At 38.7% G+C, this 17,319-nt stretch overlaps 1 protein-coding gene across 1 annotated transcript in view; it reads right to left on the bottom strand.

Moving 5' to 3' along the window:
• Positions 1–17,319, bottom strand: part of LOC307019312 (uncharacterized protein) — a gene marked incomplete at its 3' end in the record, with an annotated part of 98,865 nt that overhangs the window by 58,139 nt on the left and 23,407 nt on the right. The window contains exons 4-7 of the mRNA XM_079650104.1: positions 14,401–14,469; positions 13,829–13,925; positions 9,626–9,764; positions 3,550–3,615 (exon numbers count right to left, since the gene is read on the bottom strand). Of these exons, the coding sequence (XP_079506230.1) occupies positions 3,550–3,615; positions 9,626–9,764; positions 13,829–13,925; positions 14,401–14,469 (371 nt within the window). The remainder of the gene's footprint in view (positions 1–3,549; positions 3,616–9,625; positions 9,765–13,828; positions 13,926–14,400; positions 14,470–17,319) is intronic.

Raw genomic sequence — 17,319 nt, 5'->3', positions numbered from 1 at the left:
TTGTGTATTGCAAGTATGACTGGGGATGCGATATTGTTGATGACAACCATTTTTCACATGTGTTCTTCCTTTCATTCTTTAATCAATGTATTTATCATGTATGTTAATTTCTTTTTTGGAGGAAGGGAAATAATTTATAAGTTATTAAAAAAAAAGGAACAGAGAGTCACCGGTTCAAGTACCGATCGGACAAATCGGTAACTGAAGAGGTGCAAGTTCACCTCCTATGTACCATCGGGATGTCCATGGGCAAGTAAAACCGAGCAACCTCTCCTCTCTGCATGCATGTGTTTGTCAATATGTGTTATCATACCTAATGTGTACAGGTCACATGCATTTGGTTTTTGTACTGTGTATACAGTATCCTTACAGAGTGAAAAGTCTGCTTGTGGGATTTATAAAGTTGCTTATTTTTCCTATGAATAATCCATCCTATAACACCGCTGCCAAGACAAAAATGAACAGAAGTGCAGGCAGTTATCTTTACTTCTATCTGGTGGCACAATAATAATGCAGTATAATGCAGTTCAGGATCTCAAGGAAAGAAGGTGTTCACATCAAAGCTGTGACGTGTGTTATTAGCTACAGTAGCTAACGCATTGGGGGTCAGTTTTAGGGTATCTGTAGTCAGCTAGTGTGGTGAGCCTTTCTAGGCCGCTGGTGTCGACTCAGCAGAAATGGCAAAAGTACTCGCATCCTTCACTCAAGTAGAAGTACACAAGATACTCGTGTTCAAACAAAAAAACTCTTGAAAAAGTTGAAGTACTGACTAAACTCCTTTACTCAAGTAAAAGAAAGAAGGACTTTGAAACGTATCACGAGTCAATCTGGTAACTGCACCTCACTTTATATTAATAGAACATTAAAGAACTTCTTAATCAAATTGTAATACTGTCAATGTCATACATACACTGATCATTTTTTCTGAATGACATTAAAATAAGCGCGCAATGACTCTAAATAACAATTATTATGCTCCCAAATGAAGATTAAAACTACATTTACTGGCTGTTTTGAAAATGTAAGAAGTGGAAAGTACGGGTATTTGTGTTGAAAATGTAAGGAGTCAAAGTAAAGTGGAAACCAGAAGTACAGTAACAAAGTATGTGTACTTCACTACTTCCCACCTCTGCAACTCAGTCAGATTTTAGTTAAGATATCACATCTTGTGACAGGTCTCTCTTGAAAAAGATATCGATGATCTCAATGGGACCACCTGGTTAAATAAAGGTTTGAAATGGAATGTGATATTAAGCAATAGCTCACGACAGGCCGTGGTATATGGTCCTTATATCACAGCTAAGGGGCGTTGTTCGGCCCGACGCAAAGCTATTGCTTTTATAAAACGTAACCAACTATGGCAATATGAAAGAAAAATACACACTCCAATTTAAACAGCTAGCGAACATATTAGACTAATGGTCATAATTTCTCTGCTTTCAAGACCCGCATCAGAAAGCTTTTGAATGGTGGTACTTTTCCAGTTGGTTTCCCTGCTCTCCACGTAGCTCTGCATGTCCTCGTTTAGGTGCTTTTTTTTTCTGGAGATAGGCACTGCTCAATCCACTCCTCCATAGTAAGGCCACCCCGGAGGTCGAAGTTAACCTTAAATGTTTCCATCTTAAGCTTTGTTAGTTAGTGAGTTAGCTTCGTAATGGACGTAATGTAACAGTTGAAACGGTTGTTGCTTTTTCTCAGACGCGGAGGGATACTGACTTGTGAAAAGTAACTACAATTCTACCCGTGATATACGCTTATTATATCACGGCCAAGAACCAATCAGATTGCTTGATTTGACTTATCCGTTTTATAAATCTTCCATTGACCATTCCTACAGTTTTCATGAACCAATGTTGACAGCCTGGGTTGCCATGGAGATTGAGGTTTTGGTGTGGGTTTAGGAGAAGTGTACATGCCAGGGGTGGGTACAAGTCTAATTGCAGATCTGAGGCATGATTCTGTAGCCTCCTCTTCGGTTTGCCCATCCAATTAGACAACTATCTGGCATTTTGGCAGTGTGGTAAGAATAACCTTCATATCCAACTTCAAATTCTGTAAGTACTTTGAAGTTGTCAGTGGCTTTACTGTAACCAATCTAAGAATCAGATGAAGCTTCAGTGTTTCATTTTCTTAATGAATGGACTAGCATTGACCACCTGTTTGGCCTGAATTGACCAGCATCTATTCATCCCAGCCTCTTTTTGTGTCATTTTAATGAATAATTTCATCATTATCCAGTACAGCGTGGGGTTAAAGAACATCAACAGGGTTTCCAAAAGACAGTTCTGTTCTGGTCCAAGTGTCAGGATGATTGGAGAGCAGGATAAAGAAGAATAATCCACTTTATAAAAAAGCAGGAAATTCAGTTGTTCACTTTGTTAGTCCTGTGTATACAACACACAACTACACAAATGCACAGGACCTATACTAGTGTGTCTGAGGTTAGGTTTAGCCTGCATTTTAAACCGGTTTTGCAGTGTTAGGACTTGGTTTTTGTTCCAAAGCCAACTCCCCACAGACTGAGCTACTACTCCAGTCCCCAATCTATTAATCTATGATCCTAGTCAAATTACCTGCATTTGGCTGAAACTTATCATTTTTTACATCCATTGACTTTATGAGTTTAAAATGACTTTTATATCGCTGGTGAGAGATATGTAACTTATCACGCTTAATATCATGGTTCATTGCCAACAATTCTGGCTGTTCTGTTCTGAGCCAAAGATCATTTGTGATTCAATCAATTCTCCACATAACTCATCATCATCATCACTGCAGTATCAACTGGTGACTCAATGCTGGTTCAAATGTTCCCCTATGAAAAAGTGTTAATTTAGTTCAAATAAAATGTAATGTGTAAGTTAAAAGAACATATAGTGGATAATATGATCTAGTTTTATTGTTGCGTGTTGAATTTATGTTGCTATATTCGTTTACATCTTCTATTTCTCATGTTTTTACTTAAAGGTCATTGAGGGTGTTTATAGAAACTTGTATTTCTATTGGAGTTGCGTTACTGATTTAAATAATAACCTTTTTATTCTTATTATTCTCTATCATGATGAGTTTAAACCTTTTTTTACATTTTGTTTTTTGCTGCATCATGATGATTAATGATGTTCAGTTTTTCTAGCTTATTAGATGTGGTGGGAAATGAATCCCAAAGATCAATTCAGTTGGGATTATTCAATAGATAATGAGTTATTAGTAACAACTCTAGTCCAAATGTGCCAATATTTAAACTTTTTTTATTAATATATGAATCCTTTAAGCTAAATAACAAATATTAAAGCTCAATTAAAATAGTCATTTGAAATATTTTAAGGTTTTTAATGAAGAAAATGTGTTCCTGGAATCAGATTGGATACTGAATACCAGCGTATGTAGCCTAGGATAATAAGGAACAACATGTCATTTCTGGAATATTTATTTGGTTCTTTGTGTGTGTGCGTGTGTGCGTGTGCGTGTGCGTGTGCGTGTGTGTGTGTGTGTGTGTGTGTGTGTGTGTGTGTGTGTGTGTGTGTGTGTGTGTGTGTGTGGATGACTTACTTGACATTAAGAAGAGCCGCGTAGGCCTCACTGCCAGCTAGCACATAACTGATCCCAATAGAAATACTGGAGAAAGACAAGAACAGAAGAGAAAGAAAAAGGAGATAGAGGGAGGGTATTAGGCAGGCTTGGAATTTCGTCATTTTAGGGGCAAGGCCATTTGGCCTTTGGTGTCACACATTTTTTAGGGCACACAGGCCACATGCCATTCCACAAAGGCCATTGAGGGAAACATTTGGATTTGGAGCTTACAAATAAATAACTTCACTTTCAGAAAAGAAAAACACACGAATGACATGGAAAACAAATCACTTTTTTAATATCAATAATGTCAAACATGATATCATCATATAGGCCTATGCCTCCTTAGTATTACCATATATAAAGTAAAATACTCTACTTTGAATAATTAGCGTTTGGTATTTTTTCCATCTACTACTTCTCCCATTCACAAATCCAAAATCAAATCCAAAAATCTAAAGTGCTATTAATATGTAACAAATATATTCAATTTCAGAGCAGAAGAAACAGCCTTCAAGGGTCAAACTCTGCACATACATCATTCAGCAGTGCACAGTGAAGCTCCAACATTGTATGAACAAGCACTACTTTGAAATGCAAAAGTCGGTGTGTGTGTGTATTTGTGTGTGTGTGTGTGTGTGTGTGTGTGTGTGTGTGTGTGTGTGTGTGTGTGTGTGTGTGTGTGTGTGTGTGTGTGTGTGTGTGTGTGTGTGTGTGTGTGTGTGTGTGTGTGTGTGTGTGGTTGTGTACGAGTCTCTTTAATACATTTTTTCAACTCGAGCGTCAAATTCGCCTGACACGTTCTCGCGATAGCCAATCAGCGGTGAGGATCTCAGCCTGCCGTCACTGACGTTGAATCAGAAAACCAAAACAGCAGCCGTTGGCTGTTAGCACTCAGAGCTTACAGCTCCTCATATCTGTTCAGGAACTAGACAAAAGTTAAACATGAACAAAACAGACTGTCTGTGTCATGGCGAATACAGTCGCTGCTTTATTTCTGTCTTTAGGACGTTGTTGTGAGTTTGGACGGAGCAGCTACAGGTTAGTTTAGCCTGATGGATCCGATCTCCATTCAGAAAACACGCATTTTAAAAGGTGTTTCGCCTGCCGTCTGTCTGCAGACTTGTTAAAGCATTGATTCATTGTTTTTACTAACCGGTATCAGTATGTTGTTACTTCGGCATCATTTTGAAACGTGTATTACAATTAAATCACGGTCAAATATGTTCATTTTGTTGTAGTTGGCTTCCACCACAGTATTTACATGGATATAAGCCCCGCCCCCTCTCCAGCGCGTCCTGTTTAAATGACAGGAGTAAACACAGCTGACAGCCGAAGTGAAACTCCAGCGATTATATTCGCATCGCGTCCGTGTGAACGCAGCTTAATGCAATTCAGAGACCAGACCACTGCTCTGACGCTTTTAAAGCAACTTCGATATTTGAACAGTGTGAGGGGCACAAAGGCCATGGAGGCCGTAGGACGTAGGCCTACAATTATTGACTTGGCCGTCAAGGCCGCCGCTAAATTCCTACCCTGGTGTTAGGTTCTCGGTCATCAACTCCTGCTGCTCTCTAAAAACAAAGTTGAACAAGCTTTATTAAGCCTGTTGAATTAAACATTAGTATGTTGCTTCATCATAACACTTGAGGCTATGAACGCATTTAAATATATATATATATATATATATTTTGCAGCACAGCGCCTTGATCCTACACATCTTCTCTTGAGATTTGCTCAAAACAGAAGTTGCCTTTGGGGGCTACTAAAGGAAAATGTTGTGGTTGCCTACATTGCATAATGCACTTCCTTCAAGCATCGCACACTTATATCAAGCCAGGAATCTGTTTGCTTTGCCTTCATAAAGTAACTGAGCATAAGAAATAAGTATTTTTTTTATAAGTTTCAAAACAAAGTGGCAAGAAAATATTTTGTAGCTCAACATCTGTTCTGTTCCTTATACTTTTAAGCCTCTGTAGTCTCTCAATAGTTGGTTGTTGGGAGTGCAAATCCATTAGCCGAGTGTTATTTTGGAGAGCCGAGTTACACCCACTCTTTTAAGTCTGCTTCCTTTTGAATCTTTAAAGGAAAACAGATTAAGGAGGATTCGTGCACACTAGTCCTCAACAGAAGTCTATTGACGTAGAGTAATTTACCAAAGCAAGGGAAGGAGGACTTGAGATATTGGCTCCACATATTGAAATGTAAATAACATCATTAGGGATAAGTGGCATGTTTTCTGCTAATCTGGATATAAAGTCACTCCATCTCCTAATATCCTTTACATGCACACAAACCTATAGAACACACTACAGGAGAGGGAACGCTTTAAAGCGTAATCGAATAGCAGCGCAAAAGTGATTGATACACACTTTCATTTCATGAAAAATCCTGCATGTGTGTGTATGTGCACATAAAGGTCAACTACAGGCTTGCGCAGGACTCTGAACTGAATTCCAAATAACCCATCAATGCAATACATACCGATGGGTGACAGATTAGAAAAAAGGTTGGTGTTGAACCTCTAGAACAGTGGTTCTCAAAGTGGGGGGCGCGCCCCCCCTGGGGGGCGCAGAGGCATGCCAGGGGGGGCGCGAGAGACCAGGAGGAAAAATGGTTATTAAAAAGAAAAAGAAAAAAAACAATTCATAAATTGAAAAATTATTGATTCGAAAATAATATGATGCAGTACAGTACTATTACGTCTGTGTCTCTGTGTTTCATTAAAGCTCGGCTCTGTGTGTGTGTGTGTGTGTGTGTGTGTGTGTGTGTGTGTGTGTGTGTGTGTGTGTGTGTGTGTGTGTGTGTGTGTGTGTGTGTGTGTGTGTGTGTGTGTGTGTGTGTGTGTCGAACGAGCCATTTTGTGTGCGCGAGAGAGAGAGAGAGCGCACCGGTACCGGAGATCGTTTTTGTTAGCTTCTGGTGCTAGCGAGCTACACTAACGGATATAGGGAGTTTTTTCAACAACAAAGTGGAGAAGAATTCTCTCCTGAGAGACTCAGTGAGTTAAAGGACTCTCTCAGTTTTATATCAGTGGGTCTCAAACGTTTTGGTCACCATTTATGTAAACAATTATTTCCGAGGCACACGTTTATATGATCATTATAGTTATAAAAAAATAAGAGAATAAATGAAAAACAGGTATGAAATACTATATGACAGTAAAAAAGGAATAAAGTTTAAAAGGGTGGTTTGTAAAATATCCATAGAGAAAAAGTAAATCTATTTACAGTTCTGTTTCATATAGGTGTTGAGAGATGTATCCATAGATCTCTTCATTTTGATCTCAAAGTGCACCAGATTGATGCTTTTAACTTCAATATTTAAAAAAAATCTTCCCGGGGGAGCATCCCCCCGGACCCCCCTAAGTGAGGTCCACACACAACCTATAAAAATAGCACTTTAACCCTGCTTACAGCTATATGCCTTGAGCTGATTATCGAGCCTTCATTGTAACAGTCGTGGGTACACTGTGTATTTGCGTGGGGATTGTTGCAGTAGAAAATTCCACTGTAGCGACCGGTACATTAATGGGAAACCCTAAATGTTTGAGCACCCTCTATGAAACGTCAAGCTACCCCACAGCATCCCCAAAATAAATCTCTGGCGCCGCCACTGAGCCTGACTATTTGTGTTGGGGGGGCCCGACTTTTTTTTTTCTCCAAAGGGGGGGCCTGACAGAAAAAGTTTGAGAACCACTGCTCTAGAAGGACATTCTTCTTAGTACAGATTCTCCGTGTTCAGAGAGAGAAAATGACATCAACAAATTGACTTCTACAGCAATTGGTTATATTTTTTGATAACGGCTCTGCTCTTTGAGAATCTGAGAATTCTTCTGAGAACTCATATTCTTTTAATGTACATGCAAATGAAAGGAAGCTTCAAAAGTTCAGTAAGCAGGATATGTATTTAGCTTCCTCTTTGGGTGTGTTTCTACTATTTTCCAATCATTTGGAGAAGGTATATCCTTCAAACTCAAATGTTTTACATTGTATATATGTTTAGATGATACCTACACTTACATACAGTTATATTATGTATTGAGAATACACTATTACATTTCATGTGTTTTCTATCTGCAAATTGCATGGTCACCTTGAATTGCGTGTATTTACCGAGTTGTCAGTGTGTGTGCATGTGTATTTGCATGTCCCTGTGTGCAGCGTACAGTGAGTGTGTCATTATGTGTGTTCTACAAAGGCTGCACCATGTAGGGCAGTTCATAAAGACCAAGGAGTGGCAAGGGTAAAAGCAGCAGGTCGTGTTTTTTGCGGAGGCTGTGCGGAGGCTGTGCGGAGGCTGTGCGTGCGGTTGAGCCTCGGCATTGATCGACCACTAAGCCTCCTTGAACACAATGAGGGAACGATCGATCGGCCAGGTGTTACAGAGCTGCTCGCACACTGATAAAAAGACCCTCCAGCGGCCATGCTAACATCCTGTCCCCTTCCTCTGCTCCCGACAGGACCAACAATACACACAGTCCTGTCAGTGCTGCAAGGACAACATACAAGCGATTCAGGACTTTACCAGTTTTTGCAGCATAAGTGTACCATTGTGAAAAAATAACAAGATATGACCATGCTGCAGATAAAATGGTAAAACGGTGAAGTGCATGTCTGCCATTGGTGTGCAAAGACAACTGGGTAGAGTGTTGGAGGTGGGGCTCTATTTCTATGATAGTTGCGAAGTGGTGCATTAAGACAACAAGAACAAAAATACTCGAATCGTCCGGAGATCTGAGCCTATTGAGATGATGCATTATGTCAATTAGCTGACACTTATATCTGAGGCAACTTACTTACACTTTCATACACAACCATACCAAGCTGTTACAAGCCCCCTCCATTCCACTAGGGTTCTCTTTGCTCTGTACTTGCTGCTCTTTGTTTTTGTCAGCTGATACAAGTTGCGCAACAAATCAATTCCGCACAATTGATCATGCTTAACGTTTAATAAACAAATCAATTCTGCACAATTGATCATGCTTTACGTTTAATAAACCACAACGTCATTAAGATATGAAAATAACCAGGTAACCGCATTGAATGATGTAAATTTGGGGATGTATAATATCTCCTATCCCACAAAAAATGCAGTATAAGCAACACAATAAGTTGACGAAACACTCAAATGGAATAAAAGTCAGATTGACTCGTGTCGTAAATTATAGTATGTTTATAACTAAAAACAATGTCAGCAGTGATCCATTGTGTACCCTAAGATATAACAACCAGTTTCAGAATGCAAAGGGTCATTTTAATAATTTTTGTATTTTGATTAAGGTCTGAAAACAGCAACAAAAAACAGGTTGTTGATCTTGAAAACTCTGAGAGCTGCAGATGCAGCAGCAAGGAGGTTACCAGTAATTGGCTCAGACACATAACTGTATATCTCAACACTCTGCAGCAGAAGCCAAACATATTAAGTCTGAACCTCAAGGTCGGTTTATATACGAGTCTCTGACTCAGCATGACTGAAATGTAACATGCTAGGAGTAACAAGCTAGGATGTGGGGTTAATGGAGGCAGTATAGGTCAGGGGTCAGTATTGATCTCAGTACACATTTCACATGATGTTTCCAACTTCTGTACTGAATGTATTTTTCTTACAATGTGTTTTATCCAAGCTAAGTATCTCTTACCATAGACAATAACTTTGTAAGTCATAATAAGAGTCAAAAAAGTATTAGATGAAAAAATATTGGTGCATTTCAGTTTCATCCTCCAAACATTTTAAAACAAAAACACTTGGCCCTCCCAAAAGACCTCTTGATGTCTCCACATCCCACACTGAGGACTAGATATTTAAATTAAACTGTGGGTGGAAAGGTTTAAGCAGTTTGGAGACAATTGGTATCAACCCTTTTTATAGATGCACATCTTAAATAGGAGCTGCTTCTTTGTGAGAGCACTCACAGCGTCATGACTAAGGTTGCAGTTAACACAAATGGACAGAAGAGAGGGGGAAATCACCCCCGACCACATGCTCACTCCTACACTTAATGTGTTTTTTTTGTAAGTTTGGTAAATATTGCATCATCACCATGGTAACTTACAACTGGAAGAGGATGATGAAGTTGAAGGCATGGCTCATTGGCCGGGAGAGGAAGAGGTAGCCGAGCAGATGGAGGTTGGGCTCCAGGCTTTCTGATTGGTCGTGCAGAGACACAGCATCGGGCTGCAGTAAACCTGTGTCTGAGACACAGAGAGATGTACAAGGCTGTTAAATCACTGAAAATCAGACCATCAGGCCGCAACCATGGTAACAGTTCCTTGTCGACAACAAAAGCTTCACCTCCATGAAGTATTTTTTTGTGTTTTTGTGTTCCCCCTGTGTCATGTCTGATTTTATTTCCTGTCTTTGTCCCGCCTTCTATGATTGTCTGTAATGTGTAATCACCTAGCAGCCCCTGTGTTTTTGCCTGCCCTCTCCAGCTTTGTATTGCCATGCGATCAGTTTCTGTCTTTACAGTATACAACACCATCTTGTCCATGTTTCCTGTCTCTGTATCTGTATTACTCCTTGTTCCCTCCTCGTTTTTGTTTTGCTTAACTGTTGGGGGGTATATATAGCAATAGAATCCATACTAGGCAAGGGAATACAAAACAAAGGACACAAAGGTCGAAATAATTAGGTTGGCGCAAACGATCACAACAGGTGGGAAAACACGAAGAAAGGACGTTCAAACGGTCATGACACCGGGTGAAACATTTTACAAAATTATAAATGAAACAAAAAACAAGATCTACACCATCATGTCAATAATTGTTTTAATACTCTGCTTAAACTAGTAATTACCTTCCGCCAAGGAGGGTATGTTTTCCACTCAGTTTGTCTCTGTGTCAGCGAGAATACAGAACAATTACTGGTCCGATTTTCATGAAACTTTATGGAAGGGGTTGATTTAGGTCTTAATATTTTTTTTTTTCGATTTATGAATTATGAGATTCGTTTGGATTTATTGTGACCAATCAGATGATCAGCTGTAATAAAAGGAAGGGGTGGGACTGAGCCTCGGGCACATTTGTCTCGATCATGGAACGGGGAAATGAATGAGCCACGACAGAAGGGTTAAGCATGGGCCAAGGAAGAACGTTAACATTTTGGAGCGGATCCTAATCACAGAACGGAAAACCATTTGTTTTACATTTGTTCAAATTGCAAATAGAGAATTTTGTGCTGCATTCATTAGAGTATTCAAAGAAAAATGTATTTGCAACTGGGACATCAATTATAAAAACAATCCACTTGGTAAAGCTCTTGTTGTTCCCTCATTAAGACTTAAAGCTCATGAAAACACCCAAGTGGGAAAAAGGTTTTTAACCCTTGAATTGGGACCGCCTAAGGAGTAAGTGAATACACCACGAGCCTTGGTGGAAGTCCGAGCTCTCAGAGTGCTCTTGTCTGAAAGTCTATCGCTGCTTTTGTCAGTTTGAGCTGCTGTGCATGCTTCATGGACAGAAGCACACATCTCATCATTATTATACTGCCTGTTTATGGTACAATAACTTTGATGTGAGTGGTCCTGGCAGTGTGTTCATTATTAAACATGATAGTCAAAACAAGCATGTTAAATTAATGGCAATGCAGAAGTCTGTGATACCAGAGTGGTGCATTGACACACTATCTGCGCCGGCTTTGAGTTTAAATAACATAGGCGCCACCCCTCTAACACAGACCCTGCTCAGCATGCACATGCAGCTTTTATAGGTAAGGAGTGTTTGTTTCTCTTTTGATTAGACAACGAAAGCTTATTTTACTAGACAGACAAATCCTACTTATAAAGAATGTAAAAGGATTCAGGGAAGTAATATTCAGATATTTTACTCCATTATAACTTTACTAAGTAAAAACGTGGTATCAGAAATCTGTATTTTTAGTAAAAATATATTGATACTTTTGGGATTTACTGCGTACGTTTCAATTAGGCATTTCAATGCTCTTTATTCTTAAGCCATTAATAGTTAAATCGTGACCACCTGTTCAATAGGTAAAATATTAATCTACAAAGATACTAGTGAATGATTATTTGTTAGATTAATGCAGTGTAGTAAAAAGTACTATACAATGAAGGCTAAACCGTCCCCAGTAAAGTAAAGAAAAATAGGGCAAAAGAAGGAAAAAGGTTAAAAGAATGAACGCTGGATGTCAGAGAAATCAACCAAAGAAGACAGACAGGAAGTAAACACCAACAGGAACACAGTATGGGCTCTGCAGTGTTTAAAGAATGGTTAATGGAAAAGAAACCGAACAGACTTGGACAGTTACAGAAAACCTTGATCAGTGCTGCCATCATTTTAAGTTATGCTGCTGTCGACGCAGTTCCAGCCGTTGGTACTCAGTGGAGCGGACTATTTTTTCCAAGCGGAAGCAATACGATCATTTTTAATCAATAAATATTTTTTAATCAATGTTACGAATCAAGTTGATGATTTATTTATTAGGTAGCCGTGCAATAAGCGGGATAATGTGTAGCAAAGTCATCATACATGAACAAATTACACCGACAGGGTGATTCAGGATCCCTCCACTTTGGGTTAAGATCCTTCTCACCCTATCGCGGTTATTTATTCATTAATGACCATCTTGCTTCACATTAGTGCCTTGTTGTTACTGTTGCTCTACATAAAGAAGGGATTACACAGTTGTTTATTAATTAATTTAATTCCATTCAAAGCAGACTAGGGATTGGATATTAGAAGTAGGGATTGGATATTAGAGTATCGCAGCAGTGAGGATATGAGTCCATTGTTGAGCTGACTGCAAATACATTTTTCCTGAATATATCAGGACAAGTAAACAGGGTAAACATATTGCTTTGCATGATTGAAAAATATCGGCGCCACTTACTTAAATATGATCAAATAACAGGCAATAGGAATAACCTTTCGCCACAGTATTCTCTTCCAGGATGTTTCCAAAAGAGGCTGGTGAAGTAGACTTTTATAGATGCATTAATGAATTTATAGGTGTGTGTATCACCCCAACAGAGACCCATTTGATGAATGTCTCACGATGCAATCAGTGATCCGAACAGCCAGTTAACAGATCAATATAATTCAAATCAGCCGGGCCTGATGCAGCAGCTTATGGTGCAATATGATGCTGCAGCTCAATACAGTGTTACAGTCCAGTGGACATTTGCATCAGAACTTGATTCATGATAATTGTTTTTAAACTGCTTGCTAGAAATAAATTCTAACGCCTCTCCACCCTCTTAGATAAAACTGTAGGGATAGATGATGTGAACGTATGATTTGTAATTTCAAAGTAAACAATTATTGACAGCTGGACACAGTTTTGTTTTGGGATGGACTTTAAATGGGACAGGAAGTAGCCTCTGTTGAGTGGTCAAGTCAACTAAGATGATTACATTTAATTCTGAATACGATCTAGACACTTAGAATAAAGACAAACATGACGTCTCCAATGCACTTTTATCTGTGATGTATTTATTAGAATAATTCCATGAGCCAATTAATGAAATGATATACAGAAATACTTTATTCATCCTGAAGGGACTTTTGTTTTGTTACAGTTGGTCTCTATTCAATTGAACAAAAAAGATGAATAAGAAAAATCTAAATTTAAATATTTATATAAACATTATGAATGAAAGTAAAAAATTAAATAAAGATAAATATATTTACATGAAGTTAAATAAAGTTAATAAATCAAAATGTCCTATGAAAAAAAATGCAAACATGTATACAAACATAAGAAGTTAAAGTGAAATGTGCACATTGTACTATATTCTGTATACACATATAACATGTATATTACAATATATACAGTGGTGTATCAAAGAAAGCGCAGTTGTGGCAAATGTCACTGTTGTTTTAACTTTTGTTGTTGTTTGGTTTCTTTCCGTTAACTGTCAAGTGGGAAATAAGTATTTTTTTGTGTTTCTCTTAGTATCCTAAGATACTGTTATGTTTGGCTGTGAAAAAAAAAATATATATATATATATATATATATATTATGGAGGGGAGACCATCTATTTTCTATTTTCTTTTTTTTTTAGAAAGGGGCAGGTCATATAACATTTGTTTTCTTCTCCCTTCTCCTTTTCGCTCAATGGCGTGTTGTAGAGATATGTTTTGTTGGCGATTATTGTACATTGGGTTTTGCGTACCATGAGCGAGACAAATAAAAATGAATTGAAACTTAGAGATATCGTTCAACTTAAGATGTAACTGGAATGAACAGGACAAAAATCCTCTAGATGTATCATATTTAATAGGAACCTTTATTTTACCTGCTTGTGCATTTTCACTATCATCGTCGTCCTCTTCCTCTGTGCCGGCTGCTTCCCCCCCCACCGGATCCATCACGATACACTCTGCTACTCCTGTCTGAGAGCAACAGACACACAATTTCAGCTGTTATTGGCATGCATTTTAAGTTAATTGAGATTCAAAGGTTTATTGTCATAACATACGGTGTAATTATGTAATGTATGAAAAACTTAGATGGCAGGTTCCTTAACAGTGCAAATTGTACCCAAATTCAAATTCATTATTTGTATTTTTTTTGTTGTAAATATAAACAAAAATTCTGTGCAAGTAAAGAAAAAACTGAGCATCACAAGTTATACATATGGTCATTTTAAGGTTCATTTGAGCTTTCTGTGATTGGTCAACCACTTACATGTATAGATGTCCCGTCCCTTAGCATATGACATAACCATTTTCTTTTACTTTTACAAGAAATGAAAGTGTGAGAATTTCATAATGTTGTCATCACCTTCATCACACACTACAAGAAAACCTCCAAAAAGCACAATAGGGCCCCTTCTAATGCAGATATGGGTTTTGTTGTGCTGCTTACCTTTAGAGACTCTAGCTGCACCACCTGACATTTCTGAAGCAGTTCCACAAACAGGTAGATAAGCAAAGCCTACATGAAAGAGAACGGAAAATATATATTACCAATTTGAAAATGGGTTCAAGTTTGAGTCATAAAAACACTTGCAGCCCTTTGGAGTCCATACCATTTTAACATTTGAATAAATCAATCTATTCATACTCCTGTGAATGACAGGGAAGCTTATTAAAATACTATGTATGCTATCTGTGATCACCATGACAGCATGTATGGTTTATGTTCTAATTATCTTACATGAGAAACTAGATCAGCTAGAATTCAACGTGTCAAAACATGTCTCTACTGTATGCTGTTGTGTATGATTTAGCTGTGCATATTTAACTGAAGGACATTGTTAGGGAAGTATTTTCCAAGGCCCATAACTTTTGACCCAGTTTATCAGTTCATAATGTCCTGACTGAGCACAGGCACCTGTAACCTTGGCTGCTGTGCTCTCAGTGTTTTGTCTCCCTGTTCCTGCCTGTTGGATCAGCTGATAGAGGAGTTATGATTCTATCTTGTTATGCAGCATGTTGATTATTCTCTCAGAACTAGCTAAATACATGGGTCTGGGGTAGAGTTCTTCAGAATTGACGTGGCAACTCTACCGTGAAGTCAGACCCTCTGACTCTTGACTTGTTTTGTGAATTCTCCGGCCGAAGCTCCTAAATAAACCTTCCAGTGTTTGACATCAAAGCTCCAGCTCTCCCGTGTCTCCTTTGAGTCGGGGACTCCCTCTTGCATTGTTACACAGAAGTTTCCCCAAATCATCCCCCATGTCACTCATAATTATTTTTTCATTGATTTAAATCATTGCTGCAACACTTTCCGCAATTTACAACTAATGTTCTTTATATTTAAATGAAACCTGACATTTTTTAAACTGTGAAAAAATTAACCAGTAGTTTAAAAAACATGAGGTGAGGAAAATAGAAGAAACGATTCAAATATTTTTAATTATACTATTCCTTCTTGACTCTTCCAATAATGCAGAGAAACTATTCCATGCATTTGTTACTTCAAGGCTGGATTATTGTAACTCTTTATTATCAGGGTGTACCAAGAAGTCAGTTAAGTGGCTTCAGCTGATTCAAAATGCTGCAGCTCGTGTACTAAACCAGAAGTTAGGAAAAGGGGACCACATTACTCCTGTTCTGGCTGCCTTACACTGGCTCCCTATAGAACAGGATAGAATTTAATATTCTTCTTCTCGTCTACAAAGCCCTTATGGGCAGGCACCATCTTACCTTAAAGTGGACCTATCATGCAATATTTGAAACAAAATATTGTAGGACCATACAGACTGTCTCAGAAAATTAGAATATTGTGATAAAGTTCTTTATTTTCTGTAATGCAATTAAAAAAACAAAAATGTCATACATTCTGGATTCATTACAAATCAACTGAAATATTGCAAGCCTTTTATTATTTTAATATTGCTGATTATGGCATACAGCTTAAGAAAACTCAAAATCCTATCTCAAAAAAATTAGAATAGTTCCTCAGACCAAGTAAAAAAAAAAAGATTTATAACAGCAAAACACAATCAAACATTTGAAAATGTCCATTAATGCACTCAGTACTTGGTTGGGAATCCTTTTGCACGGATTACTGCATCAATGCGGCGTGGCATGGAGGCAATCAGCCTGTGGCATTGCTGAGGTGTTATGGATGCCCAGGATGCTTCAATAGCGGCCTTTAGCTCATTAGCATTGTTGGGTCTGGTGTCTTTCAGCTTCTTCTTCACAATACCCCACATATTCTCTATGGGGTTCAGGTCAGGGGAATTTGCAGGCCAATCGAGGACAGTAATGCCATGGTCAGTACACCAGTTACTGGTGGTTTTGGCACTGTGGGCAGGTGCCAGATCATGCTGGAAAATGAATTCCTCATCTCCATAGAGCTTTTCAGCAGACGGAAGCATGTAGTGCTCTAAAATCTCTTGGTACACAGCTGCATTTACTCTGGGCTTGATGAAACACAGTGGACCAACACCAGCAGCTGACATGGCTCCCCAAACCATCGCTGACTGTGGGAACTTCACACTGGATTTCAAGCAACTTGGATTTTGCTCCTCTCCAGCCTTTCTCCAGACTCTGGCGCCTTGACTTCCAAATGAAATACAAAACTTGCTTTCGTCTGAAAAGAGGACTTTGGACCACTGTGCAACTGTCCAGTGCTTCTTTTCCTTAGCCCAAGTCAGACGCCTCTTCCGTTGTCTTGAGTTCAGAAGTGGCTTGACCATGGGAATACGGCTATTGTAGCCCATTTCCCGGACACGTCTGTGAACAGTGACTTTTGATACCTGGACTCCAGCTTCAGTCCACTGTCTTTGAAGCTCCCCCAAATTCTGGAAGCGACTCTTCTTCACAATGCTGTTAAGGCTGCGGTCATCTCTCTTGGTTGTGCAGCGTTTCCTGCCACATTTCCCCCTTCCAACAGACTTTTTGTGGATGTGCTTTGAAACTGCACTCTGTGAACAGCTTGCTCTTTGAGAAATTTCTTTTTGTGTCTTACCCTCCTGATGGAGGGTGTCAATGACGGTCCTCTGGACAGCAGTCAGATCAGCAGTCTTTCCCCATACTTGTGATTTAGTTTACTGAACCAAGCTGAGTGTTTTTTCAAGGCTCAGGAAACCCTTGCAGGTGTTTCGAGTTAATTAGACGATTCAAGTGATTCGTTGAACAGCCCTACTAGTATACTTTTTCATGATATTCTAATATTTAGAGATAGGATATTTGAGTTTTCTTAAGCTGTATGCCATAAGTCAGCAATATTAAAATAATAAAAGGCTTGCAATATTTCAGTTGATTTGTAATGAATCCAGAATGTATGACATTTTTGTTTTTTTAATTGCATTACAGAAAATAAAGAACTTTATCA

The sequence above is a fragment of the Notothenia rossii genome (assembly GCF_949606895.1).
Source record: "Notothenia rossii genome assembly, chromosome: 1".
In the NCBI taxonomy this organism is placed as follows: Eukaryota; Metazoa; Chordata; class Actinopteri; order Perciformes; family Nototheniidae; genus Notothenia; species Notothenia rossii.
The sequence above is the reverse complement of the archived record's forward strand: the minus strand, read 5'-3'. Positions and strand labels throughout refer to the sequence as shown.